Here is a 22,600-nt window from a genome sequence, read left to right as displayed (position 1 = left end):
TGTGTCTGTGTGTGTCTGAGACTAGATAGCTGAAATTTGCCAATCTCGTCCAGCACAGCACAGTTTCACTTCTACATCAGAACTCTGAAACTGTGGCCCCATCTCTTTCCTTAGAGCAGCTTACAAAATATGCCATAGTACTACTATTGTGGCCTACTACTGAGCCATTCTGGCAAACACTAAATCCCCGACAAGATCAGAGAACCATCTGTTTTGAAACCACTTCCGGCTTGAAAAATCGTTTAACGGGCAGAAGCCGAAGCGTGTCTGAAGAGACGTCAGACAGGTGATGGGGCTGAAGACGGAGACATACCTTGGCCCTGAATGTGGGAAATGTCCAAGCCTTCCTTTAGCCGGATGACGACCGCCCCATACTGGAAATCGAACACGTCACTGTAACGGAATCAAAACAGTCTGTTAGCGTTGCACGGGAAGCGGTCGGACACGGCTCGGACATGTTTACACCACGGTCCATTAACATCCCGGACACGCACCGGTCCAGAAAGCCTGCAACCTTTCCCCACAGGAAGCAAACAACAAACAAACAAACTAAAAAGTCAAGAGAAAAAAAAAAAAAAAAAAATTGTTACAGGTTCGTATTTTCACATATGGCAACCAAATGCAAAAAAACCCCCCAAAAATACACAAAAAACAGTAAACAGATTAATAAGCTAGTTCCTGGCACGGTGACTAAGAGACCATGGACAGAAGAGGAACATTAGGCCGTGTTAAAGCACTCACTGGATGAGGTTGATGTAGGTCTCCACGTCGCGCATGTCCCCCTCCCTCCAGTCGTTCTTGAAGCCGAGCACCAGGGTGTTGGGCTTCAGCCGGCCGAGTCCGGAGGCCTGTCGGACCAATCAGAGCCGGTTACAGACCGCACGCAGGGAAACCGACCAATCAGAGCCGGTTACAAACCCGCACGCAGGGAAACCGACCAATCAGAGCCGGTTACAAACCCGCACGCAGGGAAACCGACCAATCAGAGCCGGTTACAAACCCGCACGCAGGGAAACCGACCAATCAGGAGCTGGTTACAAACCCGCACGCAGGGAAACCGACCAATCAGAGCCGGTTTATAAGCATAACTATTACTGTTTATTGCAGAAGTTTCACCGGCACCGTGCAGACCCAGACACGGACATTGCCACAATTTCTAATGCCTGTGAATAAAACCTCTCTTTCCTGAGAGATCAGAGCCATGGCCACTTCCCCAGTCCACACAGGCTGGATTCAGCTCTGGCCCTGCCAGAGGAACAGGCCTGGTGGACACGTTTGGGTGAAAATAACTATTTTAAAAAGGTTCACCCCTCTCGGGTTCGAGTGCCTCCACCCATACTCCCATCCTCTCAGATTTCCGTGGAGCACATACGTGATGGTGGGCGTGGCCAAGCGAGTCCACCCCTCCCCTGATTGGCTGTTCAGAGGCCTGGTCTTACATCAGCGTTGCCTGGCAGCACTCAGTGTAAGAGCCTGTGTATTGGGCTCAGGGTACATTGCATTAATTCTCAGCGCAAGACGAGAAAAACAAACCAAAAAAAAAAAAAAAAACTCAACTAAATGCCACTTTGGGACACCATTTTGGCTGCAGAGAAGCGAAGAACACAGGAGCCTTTTGTGTGCATGTGCGACGTTACTGGATTGTAAATGGTAAACGGACGGCATTTATATCCAAAGCACTTTATAATTAAGGCCCCTCATTCACACAAACACCAACCAGCTCCGACCGGTAACTGGAGGTTAGGCGTCGTACTCCGTGAGACTGCCACAACCAGGATGGGGGATCGAACCTGCAGCCCTCCGACTGCCAGACGACCACTCTTACCTCCTAATGTGCGTATAGGAGCACGTAGGAGCGCGTAGGAGCGCGTAGGAGCGAGTAGGAGCGAGTAGGAGCGAGTAGGAGAGCGTAGGGGCGCGTAGGAGCGCGTAGGGGCGCGTAGGAGCGCGTAGGGGCGCGTAGGAGCGCGTAGGAGCAGGAGCGTGTGCGTGACGTCGGACAGAGAGACGCGTTTCCGGGCGCTCACCTGCATCAGGTACTGGGAGCCCTGGCGGAGGTCGTCAGCGAACACCGGCGTGTAGAAGGCCTTGGTCTCGGTCCTCAGGAGCCAGCGCTGGTAGCGGATCTGGTCGTTCAGCAGGTCCTTGTTGTGCCGACGGGCCGTCTGCCGACCAGAAACACAGTTACTTAGCTGAGGCTCTTATCCAAAGCCACTTACAGTTGATTAGACTAAGCAGGGGCCGTCAAACAGCCAACATGAGCATCGCCGGCCAGTTGAGTCCACTCGGGTCCCTGAGCAGATCCAGCTGAAAATCCGTGAGGAGGGCTGAATTCTGCCGATGCCAAAATAAAAATAAAATGGAGACCCACGGAACTGCCAGACCCCCTGCTGGGGTCGGAGTGAAAATACCAACCGCTAGGAGCCTCAGCGTGGGGTGCATTGTGAGTGTGTGAGTGTGTGAGTGTGTGAGTGTGTGAGTGTGTGAGTGTGTGAGTGTGTGAGTGAGTGTGTGAGAGAGAGATTGGCTCCAATACAGAACAAGCACAAAAATCTATCACCCACTTTGTGTGCATCTGCTGTTGATTACACAGGGCTTAATAAGCTCTGGGTGTGTGTGAGTATGTGAGCGTGAGTGTGTGTGCGCGGGTGATGTTAATAAGCTCTGGCTGAGAAGTGTGTGTGTGTGTGTGTGTGTGTGTGTGTGTGTGTGTGTGTGTGTGTGTGTGTGTGTGTGTGTGTGTGGTGTCAATAAGCTCTGGCTGAGCAGCCTGTCCGATGGGCCTATATACACATCACTGCAGGGCAACAATTACATCCCTACAGCCTCCACATCGGCCTAACAGAGCAACAGATTTATCACTAGGAGACAGACAGAGACAGACAGAGACAGACACATAATGTGGTGTATGCAAGTGTGTGTTCGGTGAGTGTGTGTTGTTGCGTGTGTGTGTGTGTGTGTGTGTGTGTGTGTGTGTGTGTGAGAGAGAGTGTGAGTGTGAGTGTGAGTGTGTGAGTGTGAGTGTGAGTGTGAGTGTGAGTGTGAGTGTGAGTGTGTGTGTGTGTGGGTTGCGGGACTCACCGTGCGGATGTGTCCACAGATCATCAGGCCCACGTTCTTGGTGAAGGCGTGCACCAGGTGCAGGAGGGCGGGGCGGGAGTTGGGGTACCCGGTCAGCACCAGACACTGGGGCCTGCAGGGGAACCCGGCAAACAGAACCGCTCTGTGAGACCACCACCGAAACCGCTAACCTCAAACGCCCTGCGAGACCGCTAACTTCAACCGCCAACCTCAACTGCCAACCACCAACCTCCAACCTAAGGGTAGGCTGGATTCTGCTTCTAGATACCATCTAGTGTTTAAGTAAACTAAGCATTAGGTACACTTATGTCTTCTACAAAACAGTGGTAGAAAACAAAAAAATCAAAGTTGTTTTCTACATTTCTCCAGGCAGTTGCCAGGGGGGCCTGAGGCTGGCTCTGATGGGGGTTTTAAGCCGGGCATCTTGACCATTGTGAGATGCGCCCTAATGGTTTCATGACTCAAAGCGCTCGTGTGAGAGACGCCGGATGCGACCGCTAAGTGTACGCTGTTTACCATCCGTCTCTGAGCAGGAGGAGCGGGAGGAGCACTTCAGCGGGGTGAGGGGGGAGCGCGGCGGGGCTGAACGCCCCGTTCTCGTAATCGCGTTAAGTGAAGTCACGAGTCAGCGTTTCCAGGCACCGTCAGCGCAGAGCCGGGCCCGATCGGGGGTCTTCTCACGGCCATCAGAAGGGCTTTGGCTCCCGGGCTCAGGGGCCGGAGAGGCCTCCGGAGAGCCCTCCAGAGACACGCACATCAAACGGAATCCGTGAGACGGAGGGGGATTACAGGACGACCGGGGAACGCGCTTCAGTTCCTACAGACAATCCCCCATAATCCCCCTCTCATCGCTATGGGAACGAGGCGGTGCGTGAGGAGGTGTGCACGAGCTCGGAGGAGGAAAGGAGCGACTGGGCAGACTGGGCAGACTGGGCAGACTGGGCAGACTGGGCAGACTGGGCAGACTGGGCAGACTGGGCAGACTGGGCAGACTGGGCAGACTGGGCAGACTGGGCAGACTGGGCAGACTGGTGTTGGGAGGTGAACTGGGAGAGATGAATCCGGTTTCCCGGTCCTGGGCAAACTGTGAAAACGTGAGGAGAGGAAAAAGCCCCACTTCTCATCGTTCTGAGTTTGGGGACTGACGCAGAGAAGCAGGAGTCAAGCGGCCAGGTGAATAGGTGTTTGGGCTGTACAGGTGTGTACAGGTGTGTACAGGTGTGTACAGGTGTGTACAGGTGTGTACAGGTGTGTACAGGTGTCGGGCGGAGGGTTACCTGAAGTTCTTGACGTGGTCCTCGACGGCGCTGAGCTGCAGGCTGTGGGTCAGGGCCTGGTGGTACGTCAGGGCTTGAGTGGACGAGCCCCAGTTCACATCTGAGAGGGAAAACACAACCTGTCAGCCCGCTGAGACTGACCCAGGATCAGCTCCAAACCCAACCTGTCAGCCCGCTGAGACTGATCCAGGATCAGCTCCAAACCCAACCCCTCAGCCCGCTGAGACTGATCCAGGATCAGCTCCAAACCCAACCCCTCAGCCCGCTGAGACTGACCCAGGATCAGCTCCAAACCCAACCTCTCAGCCCGCTGAGACTGATCCAGGATCAGCTCCAAACCCAACCCCTCAGCCCGCTAAGACTGATCCAGGATCAGCTCCAAACCCAACCCCTCAGCCCGCTAAGACTGATCCAGGATCAGCTCCAAACCCAACCTGTCAGCCCGCTGAGACGGATCCAGGATCAGCTCCAAACCCAACCCATCACCACCGTTCAAGGGTTTCTCCCCCCACTGGGGAGGTTCTCATGTGCTTGTGCATTTGGGTTATCCATCCTAAATTTACACCTCGCCAGCTAGCGGAGGATGAGCTCCCCCTCTATAGCCGCGTTCCTCCTGAGATTTCTTCCCGTAGGGGAGTTTTTTTGTTTTGTTTTTTTAATCTCTGCCATTTGGTGGCTCAGACCTGGCGTTTGCTCTTCTGTTACTCCGTAAAGCGTCTTCGCGACAGCCAAATAAACATTGACCTGAACTGAATTTAACATTCTATGAATTCATTCTAAGTCCACCAGAAAACAGTTAAGAGAAATCAGCTGGCCGGAAGAAACGCATGGCAGAACTTTCACTTGTTGACGCCTGGATTCACACCTCTGCACACAAAGGCGAATGGCTTCGTTGTTAAAGACACGGAATGGCAGCCCCGCATATTTCCAACCTGCACGGCTTTAAATATCCCCGCGTTCTGCGAATCCGCGGGATTTGCGTGGGTAATTTCAAGACGACTTTTTTCCTTCTTTTTTTTAAGAAAGAGAAACCCAGCGACTGTGCAATCTCCATAGAAACCACCTAGCCGAATAAAAATAGCACCTATACACGTCTAAAAGCCAGGTAGCAGGCGAAAGGTAGCACTGCGACGAAACCCTAAAACGAGCGTTTAATAAAAGGAATGTCTTGGTTATATGAAAATGACCAAGCTGTAAATTGTATTGGCTGTCAAATATGTTATGATTGTTAGCGCGTCACCGTCAATCCTAACATTTCCTGAATTATGAAATGCCAATAATTAAAAACATTAAAAAACGCAACAAATCCATTAAGAGAGACCGAAACGCACTGCATTGCGATATGATTCCGGAGGGGACGGCGATTCCCTCCCCCCCCGCCCCATTGTGAGATTTCCATTCGCGATGTTTCATCACCGAACGAGCCCGCTTTTCAAACACAAGCGCCCTGGAGGTAATTGAGGCATTGTTCCGACGCACCACTCGAGTGAGTGCGTGTACTCGGCCCCATAACCCAGAATTCCGCTCTCCTCTCCGGCGATGAGAAGCGCATTGTTATGCTAATCGCCGGGCGCTTTTACACAAGGGCTGTCATGTTCCAGCAATCAAAGAACATTAAATATCATTTCAGGGGCCTGACACGGACTACATTTATATATTTCTTTTATTTTTCGTGCTTCAGAGGTTGGTGACAATGCAAGCTTAGCAAGCCAGCTGGTTTAGCGAGATTTCAAGCACCTACCGTTCTATCTATCTTTATTAAAAACCAAAACAATTTGCTTTCAAACGGAGAGTAAAGCAAATTAACCCAGCGTGACCTTCCACACTGTTCAGTTCTGAGCTTTCAACACTTAACAGGCGAAAGAATAAAATTATAAAACACGGATTCACTTAACCCTATAAGGTGCGAGATAACTAAATAGGACTATAATGTTCCATTCGATTTATACATGTGCGACGGACACATTTCTGCTGGAGTGCGATTGAAGAATTGCCATCATGAAACGTGTCCACATTTACTCATTTATTTTGTCTAGAATAATGTTAACTCGCAAGAAAGGTTTTGAGTAAAGGTGTCTACAGTTTCACAGCTAGTGTGTAATTAATTATATGGCAGACAATCAAAACAAGCCAGCAGCCAGCAAACAGCAAACAGCAAACAAGGACATATTTCAGACTCTTGCCCCCCTGAGAACTACCTGACTTAAAGGTACAATAGGTGATTTCGGACTTCTAACAGTCAAGAGAGGAATTGCACAGCTGTACAATGTTTTGGTTTGGTTACCTATTGTACCTTTAACATAAACCCCAACATGTCCAGTGTCGAGACCTTACAATTATAAAGGTTCAAACAGACATTTAAAAATAAAATAAAACATGCAATAAATATGTGGGCAATTTGATGGGATTTTGATATTTTACATACGTTTACGGTGCACTCGACTCCTTACAATTTCAGTTTTGCGGTGTCACGATGTGAAAGCTTTGCCGCTCAATATCTCAAAACTACTCGGAAAGTGGAGAGCACCTCAATAAGCTAACGAGCGGGGAGACGGTGTTGGTCTTACCTGGCTTCTTGTAGCTGACGTAGATGTACAGGGCCAGGACGATGACGTTGGTCAGAAGCGCCGCCCACCAGTTGATGACGAACATAACCACGCAGCAGAGCACGGCGCCCGCCAGCGACACCCACATGTTGTAGTACTTAAAGCTGGGGCGCCACCCTGTGTCCGGGAGGAATAACAACAGGCTTTAATTCGGGGTTGCGCCAGCACAGTGGTCAACATGCTCGTGCTAACGCAGACGTGGGGGGGCTGAGATCAAACTGGACTTTGGCTGGCAGCACCAGTGGGTCTTAATGAATTGCGGGTGCCATTTTAACCCCCTACGTCAGTGCTTCTCAAAGCGGGGGTGTGCCTTTGAGTGGGGGGGGGGGGGGCACGCACACACAAACACCGAGTCAATAGGGGGGTTGAACAGTGAGGGTCGACAGGGGGGGGAAAAAGTCCATCATTAGAAATCAATGATAATTGATTTCTAATGGAAGCCAATGGGGGAGGGGGGCTTCAAATAAATGACCAAGAGGGCCCTGACCGTAGAATCATTTGAGAAGCAGTGCCCAACATCATGGAGCTTCTCAACCAACCAATATGACCCACATTCCCAATCACTGACATACATGTTCTGCATTTTACCTTTTACCGTTTCACAGAGATCGATGGGGTTTGGATAGCACACGGGTTTGGACAGCACACGGACCCAAACGCAGAGGTTCAGATACAGCGGGCGGTGGGATGGGTGGAGTTACGTTAATGCGTTTACGCGACGCGGGCACACAACCCAAATTAATATGTGTTAGCGCCAAGTTAGAGAGCAGAACACCCGCTACACCTGCTACGGGCACATCCGCTGGTGGACAGACTATACACTAACGGGAACTTAGTGAATTACACTGATTACAGCATGAGGAAGGTTTACTGTAAAACACAATGACCAGCTACGAGAAGGACATGACTTAAAGGGTACGTTATTCCTGGTGCGTGTGTGTGTGTGTGTGTGTGTGTGTGTGTGTGTGTGTGTGTGTGTGTGTGTGTGGCAGGGCGATAGATGGTCAAAACACACTGGGCTGTGGTGGCAGAATTTGGACACTGTTTGTCAGTTTATATTTAGGCTGCATCGGTTCTCAATGAGTGTCCTTGTTGCTTTCCTAAAAAACATTTTTTTGTAGACTGACGTGAGCAGATTAGCTACGGCTAATTTAGCCTCTTAAGCGTGCTATGACAGGACTCCTCCCGAATTTAAACCAACCACGTTCCAGGAGTATTTCTCTGACCATCCAATCACATGGCTTCATGTTAAATTACTGTGCATCAGGCATACAAACAGATTTAACAAATTATGTGAGAAATGTACCCTTTAAATGCATGTGCAATTTTAAGGAGAGGATACAATGATGTCACAGTGAGATATAGAAGTATATATACCTTTCAATCTTCTAGTGCTTTGGTATAGAAGGAGAAACAAACTTTATAGAAATAAAACTTAAAAAAATAAAAAAAGATAAATAAAAAAAAATAAAAAAATAAAAAACAGAACAATGCACAAATATTTTTAATTGCAAAAACTTGTGAAGTAAAACCACAGTGACTTCAGGGTCACTTGTCTAGACCTGGCACAGAGCATCTCTTATCGCTGTGCTTAAGGCATTTTCTACATGGCCTCTGATAAAATAAACTAAATAAAACTTGGAAAAAAATAAATAAAGGGCATCAGAGTGCCTTAACTTAATTCAAACAAATGTATTTTCAGGTCACATTTGTCCCTGCAAGCATTCTGATAGGCTATCAGTGACGGCGAAACATATTGGCAAAACGAGCGGGGCCTGGTACTGATCATTTCCCATCACGGCCGGGGAGAGATGATCGATGTCAGTCGCGATTACGCCCCACATCTCTCCCCCGCATATAAACCGGCACTGACTGACAGTAAACAACATGGCCCTTTTCTGATCGGCGCAGCCTCGACAGATTTTCTACAGCACAAGTCACAACACGGAAATTAACTGCAGATATAACGGGACCACAATGACACGCGTGTCTGCTTTGTTTAGAGAAATTTCCACCGACCTGCAGATAAAATACACAAGCCAGGGCCAGACGCAATATTGTGTGCGTGATACGTTTCCCAGCGCGGATAAGAGAACATTATTTGTGATGGCTAACGGGTGACCCAGCCAAAACAATCCTGTCAGAATTCAGACTGTGACAAAAACAACACAGTACTGCCATGCCGTGTTTGTCAATATTACTGTCCGGAGGAAGCAGGTCTCACACCATGCAGACGGCAGCTCAAGGCTTGTGAGTGTGTGTGTGAGTGTGAGTGTGTGTGAGTGTGTGAGAGTGTGTGTGAGTGTGTGAGAGTGTGTGAGAGTGTGTGAGAGTGTGTGAGAGTGTGTGAGAGTGTGTGAGAGTGTGTGAGAGTGTGTGAGAGTGTGTGTGAGAGTGTGTGTGTGAGTGTGAGTGTGAGTGTGAGTGTGAGTGTGAGTGTGAGTGTGAGTGTGAGTGTGTGTGTGTGTGTGTGTGTGCACAGCCTCTGCTGCGGTCCTTACCTGGAGAGTTGGCGAGGGAGGCGTGGAACACGGAGAAGTTGATCAGGGCGTAGGACGCCAGGAAGAAGTTGGAGATGATGGGGGCGATGACATTCAGCTCAGCTGCAAAACAGAAACCGGAGCGGGGCAGTCAGTGCCGGACCGGGCCTGATATCCAGCTCAGAAAAATACAACGGCTCGAAAGAAAAATAATAATATTTTCCTTTGATACAAGCCGTCTGACCTCTCCAATTCAGTTTCATAAAGACAAACACAGCAGGGTGTTACAGAGAATCAGGTTGCAGGATAACATTTAGAAAAATAACAGAACGGGCAAAACCACAACCTCTATAAACTGGAGCCTACCGGTTAGAACGCAGGCCAGGACTAAACTAGAACCTACCAATCAGGACGGAGGCCTAAACAGAAACTTACCAATCAGAATGAGGAACTAGACTGGAACCAATTAGATTGAAAGTTCTAAATTATAGCCTACCAATCAGAATGAACAGTCTAAAGTCTCCATTCGACCAATGAGAATGAAGGCCTAAAGTGGAACCTACCAATGAGAATGAAGGCCTAAAGTGGAACCTACCAATGAGAATGAAGGCCTAAAGTGGAACCTACCAATGAGAATGAAGGCCAGGCCGATGCAGAAGGTGAGGATGTACCCGCGGAGGGGCTCGTTGTTCTTGCCGTAGCCCTTGGCGAACATTCCCAGGCCAGGGTAGATGTTGTCTTTGCATAGAGCCTAAACGGACCAATCAGATCATCTCTCAGACAGGCAATCAATCACAGCACAGAACAGAACAGCTGAAAGGCTGTAATGCTCTTTTTTAAAATTTTATATATATTTTTAATAACTGAAACCAATCTAGGAGCAGAGTCGCAGGAGAGAAATGCTGCACACGTGAAGAAGCAGAGGGACCTCTCTCCTGGAGTTCCACGCAGAAGGGGTGATATTTTTTAAATCAAAACAAGCCACCGTGAAAGTCGACTAGTCAGAAGTACCCGGAGTAGTTCATGATGAATGCTGTAACTCAGTGTGTGTGCGTGCGCGTGTTGCAGTTCTCACCTGGAACACCTTGGGGGCGCTGACGAGCGAGGCGAGGGCAGAGGACAGCGTGGCAGAGAAGATCCCGGCAGTGATGAGGGGGCCGAAGCCAGACACCACGCTCATGACCTGGAGAGGGGGAGAGGAGGAGAGGGGGAGAGAGGGAGAGAGGAGAGAGGGAGAGAGGGAGAGGGGGAGAGGGGGAGAGGGGGAGAGGGGGAGAGGGAGAGAGGAGGAGAGAGGGGGAGAGGGGGAGAGGGGGAGAGGGGGAGAGAGGGAGAGGGGGAGAGGGGGAGAGGGGGAGAGAGGGAGAGGGAGAGAGGGGGAGAGGGAGAGAGGGAGAGGAGGAGAGGGAGAGAGGGGGAGAGGGGGAGAGGGGGAGAGGGGGAGAGGGGGAGAGGGAGAGACGGAGAGAGGGAGAGAGGGAGAGAGGGGGAGAGGGGGAGAGGGGGAGAGGGGGAGAGGGAGAGGAGATAAAATAATTAGGTAAGTAAGAGGGGTATTAATGCCAAAATGGGCACTGCAGATTCTCCTAGCAGATCGTACAGTTGTATAAGATGTTTTTATTTACACTGATACTCATTGCTGAAGTGTTGTTCGTCTGACATTGCTGCGGAACTAAATCGCCCGTGTGTGGGACAAACATGGCACTGGGTCTGGCCTTCCTGGAGTTAACATCCGGCAGTTCTCACCTGTAACGGGTAGGTTCTCACACTCTCACACTCTCACACTCTCACACTCTCACACTCTCACACTCTCACACTCTCACACTCTCACACTCTCACACTCTCACACTCTCACACACTCACACACTCACACACGGCCAGCGTACCTGGAAGTTGTTCTGCAGGCCTTCCTTGCAGACCATGTCCTTGCAGGCGGAGAAGTCGTAGCCGATTCTGCAGGCCGCGTCGGTGCAGTTCAGCGGATTGGTCACGGTGTCGTTGCCGGTGGCGTCACGGACGATGCAGGACCCTGGGAAGAACAGGAACCCAAAATCACACCATGTGGCTCACACACACGCTCACACACACGCTCACACACACGCTCACACACACGCTCACACACACGCTCAGAGTAATAGAATGGAGTTCAAATGTCAGTAAATGTTCTCACCTGTGGAAAAGGCCACGCCCAGATACACAATCCCAGTGATCAATATGGCCAGCAGGGTGCCCCGGGGAATGGCCAGCTGTGGATCCTGAGAACCCACAAGATGTGCACTTAATCACACTGCACACTGCACACTGCACACTAGACCAGAGAACCAGCACACTGGTCCGACTCCACCCACATCAGCTTCCTTCCCCACGTAACCAGTGCTGGCGAACAGAAGTTCCCGTCCCGCCTGGAGTCCGGAGGAAGTGATCCAGGACCTGCACCCCACCTCCCCCCACCTCCCCCCACCCCCGACCAAAACTGATCCCAGGTCAGCGGCTCACCGCCAGGTCTCCGGAGATGTTGGCTCCGGCCAGGATTCCCGTGGCGGCCGGGAAGAAGATGGCGAAGACGGAGAAGAAGGTTTCTCCCCCCCGGAAGTCCGGCCCCAAATTCTCCATCATGATCTCCGCTGGGGAACGAGGGGAGAGGGGTGGAATGGTGAGAGAGGGGAAAGAGAGGGATGCGTGAGATTGGGAAATCTGGAAACTCTTTTTTTGATTTCGGCGACGGGAGGCAGTGAACCGAACCCGCGGCCCGTGTAACTGGATCAGTCATGTGATTCCAGCGCCAGAACCCATCCCAGCCCGCGCATTCCTGGACCGGGCCGAGGAGAAGCACGGCGGGAAACAGGACGGACTTTATACATCGTGTGTGAATATCCAGTTATAATACACTGTGTGAATATCCAGTTATAATACACTGTGTGTGAATATCCAGTTATAATACACTGTGTGTGAATATCCAGTTATAATACACTGTGTGTGAATATCCAGATATAATGCACTGTGTGTGAATATCCAGTTATAATACATTATTTGTGAATATCCAGTTATAATACATTGTGTGTGAATATCCAGTTATAATACATTATTTGTGAATATCCAGATTTTTATTATTATTATTTATTATAATATTATAATAATTATTTTATTATTATTATTTTATTAGCATTTTTTTATTATCAAATTGTTTTCTTGCATTTTCTTAGATTTGATAATGTCCTTGTGTAAAACAGTTTGCCAGTAATAACATTGTAACTAGTAGTAGCAGCAACAGCAGGCAGTGAATATCCAGCATCAGTAAATATTCACCATTGCCAATTACAATTAAAAAGGAGCTTCTTGAATTAAATTCATTAAATGTTGAAAAAATCAACATGTTTTTACTCAGCCTAAAGCAACAGGGCTGTTATTTGTCCCATTTACAGTAAAAATGTAAAAGAAGTTGCAGAATAGCCAGGCGGGCACCCGGTATCCTAAGCCCCACTTTCATTTGCTACATTTCAGTTTGCAGAGATGACAACATCAGCACTTCTCCTTTGATTTTAGCAAAGTATTCATTTTCATCTTCCATTACTTTGTCCTTTGTGTTAAACTTGCTGATACGGTTATCACTACTGTTATTATTGTCATTATGGGCTGGTGACACTGGTATTGTTATTGTTATGAGTATATATTTATGACGCTGGAGGTCGGGACTCACAATTGTAGCCGAAGAAGCCGGAGGATTCCTTGTGCTTCAGCGGGATGAAGCTCCCAATGAAGTAGTTAAAGATGGCGGTGATCAGGATGACCAGCAGGAAGATCTGGGCCTGTGGGAGAGGGGGAGAGAGAGGGAGAGGGGGAGCGAGAGGGCGGTCAAAGAGAGAAAGGTTAACCCTTTGAAGAGTTGGCTTTTTCTGAATTTCTTTTTCTACTAAAGTCAGTGTTGAAGAACTTAGCAGTAGTGATCGTTACATCAGCATTAGCATGTACAGCTAAGAACATTCTAAATCACAAAAGGGTTTTAAAAACACCGCCACAAATAAAGGGTCAGCGTAGAGGTCAGTGGTGGTCGCATCCACGACAACACGCCACCATCGATCGTGGCATCACGGCTGGAGTTCTGGAGGTCTAAACGCGTCGATGGGACAGCGATTCTGTCAGGAGCACAGTGGAGTGTGGGGCGTGGGCCAGTCGGAGCGCGATGAGAATCAATGCGGGATACAGACTGCGAGCACACATCCAACCCTCCGCATGGCACACTGTTCCGGGGAGTCGTGCCCTCGATAAACACACTTCAAACGAGGGAGAATCCGTTCCTATGGTAACAATCCAGTCTGGCTACGCCAGGATGACGATCTTTTTACGAGAAACAAACGATCTAAGAGCGTCAAAGAGGGGTCAGTCACTGGTCTCAACGACCAATCAGAAACTCGGCTCCGCATTAACATTTCTGCCTCCCCACCACACAAGCAAAAACACTCCAGTTATGAAGTTCCACTGAAGCTCCATTAATTATTATGAAATTCCATTAAAAGCCCAATTTAGCATTCAGTGCATTGCATTAGAGCACGGAAACATTTGACACCAAGAGGAACTTCTTGCATCACCAAACAGGAAGGAAAGTGAATTGCGAAAAGGTTTATTTATTTATTTTTTTTAAAGCAGAGTCGGAGTCATTGTACCCAGGCTCCTGGGGCAGCACTGAACACAGAGACGTTTTGGGGGGGGATTTGGGGGGGGATTTGCTCACCTTGGCCTCCCACTCCATCCCCGCCACGGAGATGCCGAGCAGCAGGATGATGGTGATGGTGCCGATGATGCGCGTGTCGTTGATATGGTCCGTCATCAGCGCGTCCATGCCCTGTGCGCAACGGAGAGAGGCTGAGTCAGGGCCAGGACACGCTAAACATCCCTCACACGCTAAACATCCCTCCATCACACACGCTAAACATCCCTCCATCACACACGCTAAACATCCCTCACACGCTAAACATCCCTCCATCACACACGCTAAACATCCCTCCATCACACACGCTAAACATCCCTCCATCACACACGCTAAACATCCCTCCATCACACACGCTAAACATCCCTCCATCACACACGCTAAACATCCCTCCATCACACACGCTAAACATCCCTCCATCACACACGCTAAACATCCCTCCATCACACACGCTAAACATCCCTCACACACACGCTAAACATCCCTCACACACACGCTAAACATCCCTCCATCACACACGCTAAACATCCCTCACACACACGCTAAACATCCCTCCATCACACACGCTAAACATCCCTCACACACACGCTAAACATCCCTCCATCACACACGCTAAACATCCCTCACACACACGCTAAACATCCCTCCATCACACACGCTAAACATCCCTCCATGAGCGCACACACTCTAAACATCTCTTCAGATGAGAGTGCGCGTGTGCGTGCGTGTGTGCGTGCGTGCGTGCGAGAGAGAGTGCGTGTGTGTGCGCTTGTGTGTGCGTGCGCGTGTGTGCATTAGCAGATGATTTATTCAGTAAAGACTGGATGTTCAAAGCAGCAGAGGAATGGTGAGATCTGTTCACTTGGCGTCAGCAGGTTTATTAACAGGAATGCAAACAGGCGTCTCCACACAGGAGCACCCAGGGGGAGAGAGCGGGGGTTCAGCAGGAAAAGCACATTAATGCAAGAGCCGTCTGGCTTAAAGGCGTAAATAAAAATAAATAAATCAATGAAAGCAGGAAATGTAGGTATCTCTATCAACGGGCGCGGGATAATTTAAGCCTGACACGTGAGGCAGTGTCTGTGCGTTTAGGGGGCGCGTTCGGGCCGGGACTCACCACCAGGATCTCCACCACGGTCTCGGCGAAGCCCACCACGTACATGGCGACCGCCACGGCGTTGGCGAAGGCGAAGATGAGCCCGATGGAGCCGCCGAACTCCGGCCCCAGACTCCGCGAGATCAGGTAATACGCCCCGCCTGTAGGGAGGAGGAGCCACAGCCGTGAGGTCACACATCTCTATGGCGATAAAGATCGTCATGACACCGCCTGTAATGAGCTTTAAAACGGCTTCGGCCTTCAGCATTGCTGAAGTACAGACACTCATTAGATCGTGGGCAAGGCCTGGCAGTTCAGCATTACACAGTCATCACAACTACACCACTACAAGACCTACAGAAAAGAAAAAAAGAAAAAAGAAAATCCAAAGAAAGGGCCCTTGATTTTGTGAATGAGGCCACGCCAGCTCTGGATTGGAGCGGCTTCCAGTCCGGAGGGAATCAGGTGCCCGTGTTCAGCCAATCACGGTGCGTGTGAAGTGGAGCATGTGACCTGGCGGCCGTTGGCGACCGGCGGCCGTGTACAGGAAGTGAGCCCCAGGACACCGCACTCTCAGCCCCTCACACGGCAGCGCGTATAAACACAGTCTAAACACTGCTCCCTGAGTCTGCACAGAGCCCCACTGAGGGGCTCATAAAGCCCATTGTTTGAGGAAGCCCAACTCTGCCTGTCCTCCGCCCGCAGCCCCGGCCCCCGTTAATGGGGTCTCTGGAAAGGTTCCCCTGACGGTCGGGCTACGGGGTGGACACGCAGGAGAAGGGGCCCACTGAGGCGCCTGGATCATTCCCATCCTGCGGGGAAGGACTGGGACCTCCAGCAGGAGCGGGAAGGGCGTTCCGAACGCGGACAAAACCGACACAAAGCAAACAAACGGAGAATCGTAATGACCCCGATTTGTTCATCCCACTTTGCAGAGGCGGCGGCTAACCGCATATCTCAAGGGCTGCAGAATACAGCGGGCGGGGCAGGCTGGGGCAGGCTGGGGCAGGCTGGGGCAGGCTGGGGCAGATGTCCTCGCTCTGGGGACGGTGGTTTTGAGGCGCACTTCGTCGTCAGAACCGGACCGCACCACCAAAAGGTCGGAGGGCAAATCCACCCCCCCTAAACAAAAACCAAAAAAAAAAAACAGACGAACGGGACCGGGCCGAGGAATTACTGGAATACCAGCAGAGATTAGTCTCCAGGGGATTAAAGCCCACAATGCACTGGGGGCTGGGCATGTGAGGGTTGAGTAAGGCTCGGCGACAGCGCCCTGCAGCACCAGGTCATGGCCGACGGGGCGGGGGGGCGGGGGCTTCGTTTCATCACACCCCCCCAGGAAGCGGGCTGCCCGCAGAATTAAGCGCTTCACACGCCGGGAGGAGGTCACGCATGACCAGCGTTAATCATTCAGAATCATCAAACGGCGGTCATCGATCCCCCCCCCGTCCCGTCTCCGTGGGGAATATGAGTCTCTGCGCTGGACGATGGTTCTGGGGGCAGATCACCCTCACACTGGGAGTTTGTGTAAAAGGAAAACCCAGTCCAGCGTGTTCTCATGCCCGGGACAGCGGGGAAGGGCCGTCTCCATTTCAGCCCCACCTGACAAACCCACCAAGAGGCAGGGAACCCGTCGAGGGAAAACAGCCAGAATTTAGAAATACACGATACAATTTCCTCCCTCGTGCTGCGAGGATCACACACTCACACACTCACACACTCACACACTCACACACTCACACACTCACACACTCACACACTCACACACTCACACACTCACACACTCACACACTCACACACTCACACACTCACACACGGCTCTGTAAAGACAGACAGGCTGAAATCGTCGGTTGCTGCAGAGAGAAGCAGGTAATTTTGCTTTGAAGGTAGAGGGGCGCGGTTCGCGGGGGTTTGTCAGGAACAGGAGAATTAGAGGCATGGCACGAGCAGCGTATTCAGATCACGGCGTCAAACAGGAGGAGTCTGGACCTGCCAAAACCTCCAGCCCACAGCGTCCCACAGGGCCGGACCTCCGGGGAGAGGGGGGGACCCGGGACCCCCCCCCCCCTAAAGAAAGACAGAACCAGAGACAGAAACTATTTCTCACGGGCATGTGTGAAGAAATTAAGACGCCTGCCAAACGGGAATTAAGGCCGAGTGGCATTCCGTCACATTCCGAACCAACCTGGAGGGACGAGGGGTCAAGGGTCAAGGGTCAAGCTATCGAGGCCGTGCGTCTCGGAGGACCAAAACAGACCGGACCGGGCGGCACCGGGCGGCACCAGCACACGGGCTCTGCCCCTCCACCCTTGAGCAGTTTGTCAACACGGTTTTGTTTGCGGTTTTAGGTTTCGTTTGGGTTTAGAAATTGTCGTCTGCTTTATCACAGAGAACATCCCTCGCAGAGAAGACCGGTACTCACACCGCGTTTGTACATTTACAAAATACCGCTGGATATCGTTCAGACCTGGGTTACATACGACATCGTTCTGGATTCTTCTGTGCTCGAAAGATCTAGTCTTTTCTTTTTTCATTTTATTTTTAAACTGCTCTAATCAAGAAAGTGTATCAGAATACGCTGCGAGTCTCTCGCCACGACAATAACACTCCGACTGAAACCGCCCCCCCTGCCCCGCCCCCCCTGCCCCCCGCCTCCCCCACGCCAGCTTATCGGCTCCTGCACATTCACGGCCAGTCGAGGGGAGAATATCGCGGTCCACGGTGAAACCACACCATCGCTCCAGAAGTGTCCTCCCCGTGCCACCAGCCCCCTGAAGGACAGGCCCCTGAGCGTGAGGGCCCCCCCGCGGGCCCCCCCGCTGGCCCCCCCCGCAGGACGCAGGTTACAGTGAGGGGCGATGGCGGGTCACAGGAGGGGAAAGTTAATTAAACAGATTTTTTTGTGTTTTGGAGGTTGGGTGAAAAGGGCAGATCAAAAGGACCTTGGAATTCCTCAGAGGACAGCTGAAATGAAGTCAGAGGGATTATTGTAATCGCATGCAGCAGCTTCCAAACAACGGTCTCAGATTTAGGATCTGGGAAGGGGGCAAGAGCTCCTGAGGGATCGGCAGTTCACCCGAAACCCCAGGGAGGTCCAAACGGCCATCTCACACAAAAAAGAAAAGTGTTTAAATCCGCCTATAATGCCATTTAAACCTCTTGCTTAATCTATGATGAGCAAATCTAGAACGGAAGCCAGTGCAAGCTTTTCTGCTTGCACAACATTTTGAGTCGGGTAGGAGAGGGAGCAGTGTTTGGTAAAGAACAGCCGGGGTGTGGGGGAGTGGGTGGGGGGGCGGGGGGCACAGCTAGGGCCAAGCCGTTTCAGGGTTTTGAGGAAACTTCTGCTCTTAACGATTGAATCAGCTCAATCATACAGCGTCTCGGTCATTTGTACCAGCAGCAGCTACAGTCACAGACTGCAGGTGTGTCCTGAAGCTTTTACTGGTCCAGTACAGGAGTGAACCAGCATAATCTACAGAGCTGTCAGAAAACTCAAATCTGAGAACTGTTCCACACTTATTTATTAGTCTTCCTCTCAAAGTGCAGCATCATCTACGCCAACCGGGGCAAACCAGCGACGAGGATGGGCACTTAAGCGCACGCACATCGCTCTGCGGTACTTCACTGTGAACGACTCGGACCAGAAACACTAACGGAGGAAGCGCAGCGAGATTACGCAACGATACACAGCCGCAGAAGTGAACTTCCTGTTCTGCACAACGCTCAGAGGCTATTCTGGGCCCTGCATCAGACAGCCTGCAGACAGGCCGCTCACATCCAGAAACAGACCTCTCTCGCAGGCTAGACAAGCAGCTGCCGCAAAAAGAAAGTTTCGTAAAAGCACATTTTTAAAAAGACAGTTTAAGGACAACTTGCAGAACCGCCAGAAAGTCTACCTAAACATAATAAAGAGACGAAACCCATAATATGTCAATATAAAAATTATGCATTGAAATTAATTTAATGATTTGACATTGATATCAGACCGGAGTCAAATACGTAACAGTTTTGATTTCAAATTATTTTCTGTGCAGTTGATCTTGCCTGGTATAACTGAGCCAACCAGCAGGTCCAGAAGACAGGGTTTGCACTGCTTGAGAGTATTGCATAGGCTCCAATACACCAGACAAGCTCAGTAAAGCCCAGAAAAGTATCTGAATCCAAAAACATGAAGTATTTGCCCCGGGTCTGGGAGAGTACTCGACCTTTGACCCTGGGGGTCTGCTTGATGTGGACTATTCTGCAAACCTTGAAGGCTCTGAAAAGCTAAACGCGGTTTACGACACACAGACAAGGCGGTGACATCAACACAGTGACGTAAAGACAGTGAGATCAACACAGTGACATCATCAGCAGTGACATCAGCACAGTGACATCATCAGTACGCACCTCCTCGCACGAAGCCGTTGGTGGCGATGGCGGACGTGGAGAGGCCAGTGATGGTGGTCACAACCGTGGCCATGAGGATGATCACGCAGGTGAGAACTGGGAGAGGAGGAGGAAATGTTATCAATATTAATATCAATATCCAAGAGCATCGGCTCCCGTACAAGGCATAATACATTACAGTTATGATGCTTCTATCCAAAGTGACTTACAGTTGATTAGACCAAGCAGGGGACACTCTTCCCTGAAGCAATTTGGGGTTAAGGGCCTCGCTCAAGGGCCCAGCAGCTAAGCAGATCTTATTGTGGCTACACTGGGGCTTGAACCACCAATCTTCCAGGTCCCAATCATGTACCTTAGCCACTAGGCTACAGGCTGCCCCCAATTATATAAATAAAACCACAGAAAACATAGCACAGCTCAAAACTCTCCTCACTGGTGGTGTTGTTTTTAATCCCAGCGTTTGTAGTCAGGCTGGTGTTATCTAACAGGGGTGGGGGGGGGTAATGTCCCTCTCTCTCCCCTGGTTAACACATTTGGGGAGTGGGTGTGAACGGCAGCACATGGTTGGCTGGTTGTGGGTGCCGTTGCACGGCAACATCTTGCGGCCGGGTGCTAAGTGGTGCCGGGCCGGGTCGGGCTGAGAACGGGGGTGGGGGGGAGAGAGTGACACCCAGACGCGAAGGGGGGGGCGGGGGGGGGGGGGGGTACTCACTGATGCCAGCCTGGCCCACGATCCAGGACATTCGGATAAACAGCATCACACCCCAGATGTTCAGCATACAGCGGACCTGCGGGGGGGGAAACGGAGCTCATTTCATTTGTTCAACAGTCTTTCACCGACAGCAATGTGGGAGTTCAAAACAAAATGAAAACTAAACTTACAAAATTGAAATGAAGGGGTTTACGCATAAAAAGCCACTAAGAACTGCCGGTGTTCTAGTGAACTGCGAATAAAAATGTCTTCATGGGGGGGGGGGGGTCCTTGAGTGATGAATTAAGCAAATTAGATAATGATGGAAGTTCTTCTAAAATACCAGGTATTATGAAAATTTATAGACATGCAAAGCTGGAAGCAGCACAACAGTTGCTAGAAATAGCAGGCTTATCGTTTCAGGAATTTGATGGAATTCCAGGAGGATAATGGAAAACAGACTCGAGTCCTCAGATCAGTGCGCACTCCAGGGGCAGCAGGGAATGCGCCGTACGATCCCCATAAAATCCAAAGTCAAATCCCAAATGCAACAAATCCATCCATGAAATGTTCTCATCCCTCCAGATCAATAAAAGCAATTAGGAAAAACTTACAATACATTCCCTGAATTCAATTTAACCAGTGTTGATTTGCACTTCAAATTTTGGCAAGAATGAAAAATAAACGAATAAATAATAATAAATCAAATAAATAAAGTTCTTGTACAATATAACTCAATTACAATTCAGTCACTTGGCTGTCACTTGGACAAACATGCTTAGATCAGCACTTTCAGAGCAAACGGACTCTACAATAACAGAAGTGCGACACATAATAGGTTACCACGGTAACAAAAGGCACCAGCCTCCTCCAACCAAATTACGGTAATTAACGGCCCTTGTGAACACTTGTGATTACCCATCAACCCCTGGGCTTGGAGATGAAGGGAATATTAGAATGGCTTCACCCTCTTGATGCGGCTTAGAACGGTCAATTTCTTCTCACGGTTTGGAATCCAATATCACGGATATGGTTTCAGCACGTCCAAGATTTCACCCAAATAGTAATATTCACAACGGGTTTAGAAGACCAGCGAATGAGTATACTCTCTTAAGAACGAGGAAGCCGTCAAGTACAATGAGAAAGATTAATATTAACGGATGATTTAACTGAATTAATTACTCCCTTATTGCACTAGAACTGAAAAATATTCATTTAGCAGTAACCATTAGAGGGCTTTGTTTCCTGAAATCTTGTTATCACACGGGACTTCCGTTACAACTCAGACATGCGGTTAACCTCCTGTCCAATCAAAATGCAACAGCATCCTGTCCATTTGATTAAATCCAGACAGGGGCCGAGTTCGTCATCTCTAAACTTTCTCGGGAAGATTCGCCCACGACCAATTCCATTTTCCCAGCGAACTTTTCCGCCAACTTCTGGTCTTGAAATTATTTAATCAGCTCAATCATATGTTGACCTGGAATTAGTATGATCACCAGCTGCAGCTAACGATGTCACTGAGCTCAAGTTCACGAGTGTACCAGCGTAGTTTATAGGGCTGTCAGAGAACTAAAATTAAGGTAGCCGGTTGGAACAAAAACCAGCACACAGATTGGCGACCAGGGACCGGAGTTGGGCAGCCCTGCTCCAGAATGATGAAGATCGGGAGGAAGAGGACTATACTTGTCAAAACACCGGCGGGATGACGAGAGACAGGACACTCGCACACCAGCAGAGAACCGGGGAAAGAGACAGGGACACCAACTACATTAACAAAATCCTGAAACAAATTAACATTTCTCTACAGAGAAAAGGGTCTACAGGCAATTCAATATTTTAGTACAGATGTTTGGCCAGATTATCTTTTTTGTAATTATTATTTGAATATACACACACAAGCGCAAGACCTGTAACGCCACTCTGTAAAGACAGCCGGTTGGTTGGCAGTTGGAGTCTTTGGTTGCCGCATTGAGAAGCAGGTCGTTTTTACTGTTTGGGTATCTAGTCCGAGGGGAAATGTGTATTTTAAATGATCAATAAAGAACCAATGCTCTTGTAAATTCCAGTGCATCCTTACTACCGTTGGTACAGTGAGGGGGCGCGGTCCAAAAAAACCGTCGTCTCACGGATCTCAAAATCTCTCTTCATTTAGCAGACAAATTAAATCTACATGTTATATTAGCGCAGAGCTAATTAAAAATAACTTCTCGGGGAAAGGCCATTAACGTTTGACTGTTAAACCAACCAAATCTGAATGTCAAATGTACGA

At 49.8% G+C, this 22,600-nt stretch overlaps 1 protein-coding gene across 1 annotated transcript in view; it reads right to left on the bottom strand.

Annotated features, from left to right (window-relative positions):
• The window catches only part of slc12a2 (solute carrier family 12 member 2), a 53,301-nt gene that overhangs the window by 9,811 nt on the left and 20,890 nt on the right, over positions 1 to 22,600 (bottom strand). Inside the window, 17 exon segments of the mRNA XM_061262763.1 lie at positions 314 to 393; positions 742 to 848; positions 2,028 to 2,165; positions 3,082 to 3,193; positions 4,359 to 4,458; positions 6,926 to 7,081; positions 9,466 to 9,567; positions 10,072 to 10,195; positions 10,520 to 10,627; positions 11,331 to 11,473; positions 11,615 to 11,699; positions 11,941 to 12,068; positions 13,142 to 13,250; positions 14,174 to 14,284; positions 15,267 to 15,406; positions 19,638 to 19,733; positions 20,350 to 20,425. Coding sequence (XP_061118747.1) covers positions 314 to 393; positions 742 to 848; positions 2,028 to 2,165; positions 3,082 to 3,193; positions 4,359 to 4,458; positions 6,926 to 7,081; positions 9,466 to 9,567; positions 10,072 to 10,195; positions 10,520 to 10,627; positions 11,331 to 11,473; positions 11,615 to 11,699; positions 11,941 to 12,068; positions 13,142 to 13,250; positions 14,174 to 14,284; positions 15,267 to 15,406; positions 19,638 to 19,733; positions 20,350 to 20,425 — 1,915 coding nt within the window.

This window comes from Conger conger, chromosome 12 (assembly GCF_963514075.1).
Source record: "Conger conger chromosome 12, fConCon1.1, whole genome shotgun sequence".
Lineage (NCBI taxonomy): Eukaryota > Metazoa > Chordata > Actinopteri > Anguilliformes > Congridae > Conger > Conger conger.
This window is presented reverse-complemented; position numbering and strand designations above follow the sequence as displayed.